Source organism: Limulus polyphemus, unplaced genomic scaffold (genome assembly GCF_000517525.1).
Source record: "Limulus polyphemus unplaced genomic scaffold, Limulus_polyphemus-2.1.2 Scaffold13223, whole genome shotgun sequence".
Taxonomy (NCBI): domain Eukaryota; kingdom Metazoa; phylum Arthropoda; class Merostomata; order Xiphosura; family Limulidae; genus Limulus; species Limulus polyphemus.
In genome coordinates this window covers 2,492-9,209 of record NW_013678833.1, presented here as the reverse complement: position 1 = coordinate 9,209, position 6,718 = coordinate 2,492, and the positions used below count along the sequence as shown (strand labels likewise).

The following is a 6,718-nucleotide window of genomic DNA, read 5'->3' as shown; positions in this document are numbered from 1 at the left end:
AACTAGGAAACTTTCCCAGGCCTAGTGTAACTTAAGTTATTTTACAAACTAGGAAACTTTCCCAGGCCTAGTGTAACTTAAGTTATTTTACAAACTAGGAAACTTTCCCAGGCCTAGTGTAACGTAAGTTATTTTACAAACGAGATTTATTTTAATGAACATCACATAATTCATAGATTACATTATATATAATTACTGATTTTCTAAACTACTGATAATCATTAAAGATACTTATAAGATCCAATGGTTGTTAGCCTAATGCAATTCAGTGTGAGGAAAAATAGAGTTGTTTCAGTTTTGTATGACACCGTATTAAATGTCAGTAAAAATTGTGTTTATCTTATGTGTAAGTCTTTACAAGTCTTTCTCCCCATTTCCTGTGAACCATTTCTAGGGTGTTAAGCGCTCCGTTACTAGGCTACATGGGGCAGCAGTAGGTACTGCAGAAATCATCGTTTTTAAGGTTAGTCATGAGAAGAGCTTCAGTGTTAGTAAGCAGTGTGGTTATGATTCTGGTGATTAACCCCATGCTGTCCATCACTATTTTGTCGACCCTGTTTGCCCATGGCTGTGAAATATTATCTTTTTATATGTGATGATACCTTTGGTTTTGTTCACTACATTATTCATATTTTATTACATTGATATGTTCTTTTATTTTGTTTCAAAACAAACCAATAATCTTGTTTCATGTGGCTGTTTATAACTGTAACCTTCACATCTTTTTTTTTTACATCAAAAATGTTGTATATAATTAAATTTCTATATGAGACATACTTGTAAATGTCTTATATAAACTTCAAATATATGTGTTATCTTTATTGTCTTCGTTTTGTTTTTAAGATAACTAAAATTTTGTGATTCTTTCATAAGTGAAAGAAATATTAAAATAAAATTTGGTCTCTTCACATTTTCAAACTGCAACTTGTGGTCAGTCGTATGAAAAAATGATATAAATGTCTAGATAGATGGACAGTCCCGTTACGGAAGCTACGTTTGATTCAATATAGATTTATTAGCGCTAGATAAGGCCTTTCGTGAATGAGATTGATAAGTTATAAGGAATTTGTCACTCATCGCATAAATAAGGGAAACGTGAAGCAGATAAAAAAAGTGAATGTCCTTATATTTGTGTTATTGAAAATAGCCACAACGTTATTCTTGGTTTGTTTTTACATTCTTTTATTTAAGAATAATTATTTTTGAAATGCATGATGTACTATTTTTTTTTATTCTGTTACTGTGTAGCATGGAGATGTTTAGTTGTTGTTTTAGTACATCCTGTGTTGTTTCTCTATGTTTATGTTGTCTGTTTTTGCAGACTCTAGAAAGTTATGGAGTTAATGCCAGTGTTGAGAAACTTATCATGTTAAAAGTAAGTGCAAGTAACACATTCCTGTAAAAATGATAAGTTTCTCAACACTGGCATTAACTTGCACATTACACATTAGTTAAATTAAAAGTGAGTAACACATTCCTGTAAAATTAACTAATGTGCGATGTGGAATTTAACACCTGTGTTGAGAAACTTATCATGTTAAAAGTAAATGTGATAACACATTCCAATAAATTAAGTAACGTGTAATGTGTGAGTTAATGCCGAGAAACATATCATGTTAAAGTAAGTGGGAGTAACACAATCCAGTAATTTAAGTAATGTATCTTTACTATCTTCCAAATGTATTTTCTGTTTGTTTAAAATCCCTTTTCATGGTTTAGTTTATTTTTTTTTATAACTTCTCTTGTATTAGATTGAAAGAACCAACTGTTCCTTTTTTATTACTTATTTTGTGCTTCGGATAGATGATTAGAATTGAACTTGTAGTAGTGCTTCAATTTTATTTGTGTAAAGTATTCAAACTACCTTTTAGAGAAATTAAAACACAACTATAAAGTTTCTTTTACTTACAAGTCTTCTATCAGTTTTACTATAATTAGGCCAAAAAACAAAATTAAAACTTTTTAAAAACTTTGCCAGTAATCACTAAAACAATGGTTCAATAGCGGGATTCTCCGTTACTTTGTCTGTGATTTCAAACTATTTTGTATTTACTTGAACATTACTTTGGTTTTCCAGGGAGACAGAGGAGAACCTGGACCTCCGGGTCCACCAGGTCCCCAAGGTAATACAGGCCTTCCAGGGTATGATGGTAGAAGTGGACTCCCGGGCGAACCAGTAAGCTCATATTGCAATCTAAAAAACAATCTGTGAGAGGAAAAGTCTATAAATATAAACGCGATGGTATCGGATTCCTTGAAATGTGATTGATTTACTTTCTGATCCTAAACACTTTTTTGGTGTAAGTGTGTATGATAGGATGATTATACCTTTTATTACTCTTATTTTCAGGGTCCACGAGGTGAACCTGGACCAGAAGGACCCCCAGGGCCTGAGGTTAGTGGTCAAATTAAATGTTCTTCAAGTAACTTGTATAGACATGGAAAATGATCCATTTTATCAGGGTTTTTTATTATTATTTGGCTACTGGTTGGCTTGGAGAGTGAGGAACAATACATGTAGTTTTCCCCACATTTTACAATCATGTGATTTATTTCTAAACATGGGTTTAAGCCAAATTAAAGTAAATGTCAAAAAGCTGGGTTTCTGATAGACTATTTCTGTTATTAAGTCAATCACAAGAATGTATCTTCTCATAAATAAATATAAGAAAAGAAACCCAATAACACAACAGCACGTTTTGAAAGTAGACGTTACTTCATAAAGAAATAACTAAACTACAGACAAGAGTACAAAGGAGTAATATCATAAGTCTGCCAACTTAAACTTCATAAAAGTTGTTTTGGTTTTAATAACAGATTTTCCATAATTCAGCTATGCAGATTTCGCAAATAATATTGACTTTTTTTTATCACATAAGGAGTTTTTACAAATTGAGAAGAAAAAAACTCTTATTTAGATCAAATTATTATTTCGTTTACCACAATGGACATTTTTTTATTATTATGTTTGTTAACAAAAATACAAACAAACTGAAGAAAAGAGGAAAACGTTGATGTCAAACGAATATGCATCCTCATTCATCCTGATTTTTTGTTTTTTGTAAAATCTACGTCTTTTAGTCTCAAAACTACGTGTTGTGGTCTTTCTTTTATGTATTGCATTATAACGTTTTGTGAAAAATCCATACGAGATGGAGAAAAATGGATATCATTTTCGGATTCAACGTACAGGAATTACTGTAGAACATGTAAAAATTTAAGACCATAAAACCATCGCAGGCCTGTGTTATTCAGAGCAAAATAATAACAGTAAATACTGCAGTCATTTTCTTGGCCAACTTTTTGTTTAATGTTGTTTTTATATTATATTTATATGTACTAGAGTCTGCTTATAATAATTACATAATTCATAATTACAAGTTTATTATCTTATAGCTAAACTGAATTATAAGTGAAGCATTTTTTGACCTAGTTAGAAAATGATATGTATAATAGTAATTAGCAACCCCTGGCCATTTTTTATAAATTTATTTTCCCCATCAGCTTAGTTGCATATAACCTTAAGCCTTTTACAGTAAAAGACAAAAAGTTTCTTATTACTATGTTGTATTTTGTAGGGACTGATTGGAAAAAGTGGATTACCTGGGCCAAAGGTAAGTAATTACTTGTAATTTACATAAACAATATTTGTTATTATAGAATTTTAGAATGGTGATTTATAAAACCTTTCCTTCAGATATGATTTTTTATACCAGTTCTGTTCTGATGGGTTGACTTTTCAGTTCTTATTTCAAGCACATACACAGAAAAATAGATCAAAAAGTGTATCGCTTTAGTAGTATAGTTTAGCCACAGGACTAGTTTGTATCACTTTAATTGTATAGTTTATACACAGGACTAGCTTGTATCACTTTAGTAATATAGTTTATACACAGGACTAGCTTGTATCACTTTAGTAGTGTAGTTTATACACAGGACTAGCTTGTATCACTTTAGTAATATAGTGTATACAAAGGACTAGCTTGTATCACTTTAGTAGTGTAGTATATACACAGGAATAGCTTGTATCACTTTAGTAGTGTAGTTTATACACAGAACTAGCTTGTATCACTTTAGTAGTGTAGTATATACACAGGACTAGCTTGTATCACTTTAGAAGGGAGAAAAATGTGTATTCTTTTAATTGTTTAAATTTTTGTTCCTTTAAAAAATTAAAAAATTTCCACATTAAAAAATTTTATACAAGTATTTTTCGTAGTGTGATCCTACACTTGACATTTAATTGTTTACCTCAACTTGATGCATAACAAAGCCAATATTATCTTGATGCAAATGTGTTTCAGTAGCCATACAGATTAATTCCAGAAATTGATACAAACAGTAACAGTCGTATGGTCGAGGAATGTAACTTGTAATCAAATGTTAATTACAAGTCTGTCTGAGTAACACAAACAAGGTATAAATAACATTTATTATAAAGCCAAAGAACAATCTTGTTCTTTAATTTCAGTTGTACGAGGTTTTTAGTAACTTCTATATGCAAGGTTTTCTCTTTTATTTTATATTTTGTGTTTATTTTTTATTTGAATATAGGTGGGCATGGAACATGATCCAAGTATTATTTATTTGTTTTATGTTTGTTCGCAATACACATGTTGACAGGTACAAACAAGAAAAATGGAGATTTGTCAACTTAGTGAACAGGGTGAAATAACTGAACACTTTATCAGTTATAACTGAAAAGATAATAATACTTGTAGTTAGTAAACGTAGTGAACAGGGTGAAATAACTGAACACTTTATCAGTTATAACTGAACAGATAATAATACTTGTAGTTAGTAAACGTAGTGAACAGGGTGAAATAACTGAACACTTTATCGGTTATAACTGAACAGATAATGATACTTGTAGTTAGTAAACGTAGTGAACAGGGTGAAATAACTGAAAACTTTATCAGTTATAACTGAAAATATAATAATACTTGTAGTTAGTAAACGTAGTGAACAGGGTGAAATAACTGAACACTTTATCGGTTATAACTGATATAATGATACTTGTAGTTAGTAAACGTAGTGAACAGGGTGAAATAACTGAACACTTTATTAGTTATAACTGATCAGATAATTATACTTGTAGTTAGTAAACGTAGTGAACAGGGTGAAATAACTGAACACTTTATCGGTTATAACTGAACAGATAATGATACTTGTAGTTAGTAAACGTAGTGAACAGGGTAAAATAACTGAATGCTTTCTATAGTGAAATGTAAGAGTTGAGTAGGATGATGTTCTGATTTTCATTTTGCAATGTTGTTCATGTTTTCACAATATTCAGGGCAACAAAGGAGAAAGAGGCTTCATGGGTGCTCCAGGATATCCAGGTCTTACAGGGAAACCAGGATTCCCAGGACTACCCGGTATTCCTGTGAGCAATTATTAATTACTCTTCCCCCCTCTGTGTCTAGGCCGTCATCAGTGTTTCCTGTGTCCATTTCAAGCTGTCTTTTGGGTGGGTAGGGGTTCTAGCAGTCATAAATAATCACACAGAACAGAAGATGATTCAGACAATAGTTGTCACCGATGCAGGAACAATATTTTAAAGTGCAGTGCTGGGAACCATTGAACAAAATTATAACCTCTCTTTATGATGGAAACCATGCATATGATTGCTATTATATTAAAACATGTTACTGAAACAATGCGAGCATCGACAGAAATTTACTTATTTAATTAAACAATTGCTGTAACCAAAATTCTTACTATAGTGTTCACAAAACATTGAAAGCAAACAAAGTGAAAACTACATAAGCTTTCGTAACAATATTTTTCAAACTTCAGAACAAATTTTTTCTTGAAGTGGCTGACATCATATTCTTTCACATTAAACTACTAGTAAATATCATTCAATGGCATTTCAATAATAGCAAAAAGTACAGCAGTTATCCACAAACATGTTATATTGTAAAACATAAACAGTGTAAATCAACATTTTTTTTCTAGCATCATACACCAATAAGTGTACAGCATCTCCGAAATTCAAGCCCAGGGATGTTTCAAGGGAGTAAACATCCAATCTTAACAAACTTTATATTTATCTAAACTTTGTTGTTTGTCTACACTAAGAAACATCCCATGTTAACAAAATGTATATGAATCTAAACTTTGTTTTTTACCTACACTAAAAAACATCCCATCTTAACAAACTGTATATTAATCGAAACTTTGTTCTTACCTACACTAAAAAACATCCCATGTTAACAAACTGTATATTAATCTAAACGTTGTGGGATGTTTCGTAGTGTAGGTAAAAAACCTTAACAAACTGTATATTAATCTAAACTTTGTTTTTACCTACACTACGAAACATCCCAGGTTAACAAACTTTATATTAATTTAAACTTTGTTTCTACCTACACTACGAAACATCCCATGTTAACAAACTGTATATTTATCTAAACTTTGTTTTTTACCTACACTAAAAAACATCCCATCTTAACAAACTGTATATTAATCGAAACTTTGTTCTTACCTACACTAAAAAACATCCCATGTTAACAAACTGTATATTAATCTAAACTTTGTTTTTTACCTACACTACGAAACATCCCAAGTTAACAAACTGTATATTAATCGAAACTTTGTTTTTTACCTACACTACGAAACATCCCACCTTAACAAACTGTATATTAATCTAAACTTTGTTTCTACCTACACTACGAAACATCCCACCTTAACAAACTGTATATTAATCTAAACT

At 30.9% G+C, this 6,718-nt stretch overlaps 1 protein-coding gene across 1 annotated transcript in view; it reads left to right on the top strand.

The window, feature by feature from the left end:
* Positions 1-393: 393 nt before the first annotated feature.
* The window catches only part of LOC106477183 (cuticle collagen 3A3-like), a gene marked incomplete at its 3' end in the record, with an annotated part of 7,874 nt that continues 1,549 nt past the window's right edge, over positions 394-6,718 (top strand). Inside the window, exons 1-6 of the mRNA XM_013937774.2 lie at positions 394-463; positions 1,322-1,375; positions 2,078-2,176; positions 2,351-2,395; positions 3,579-3,614; positions 5,297-5,386. Coding sequence (XP_013793228.2) covers positions 1,367-1,375; positions 2,078-2,176; positions 2,351-2,395; positions 3,579-3,614; positions 5,297-5,386 — 279 coding nt within the window. The remainder of the gene's footprint in view (positions 464-1,321; positions 1,376-2,077; positions 2,177-2,350; positions 2,396-3,578; positions 3,615-5,296; positions 5,387-6,718) is intronic.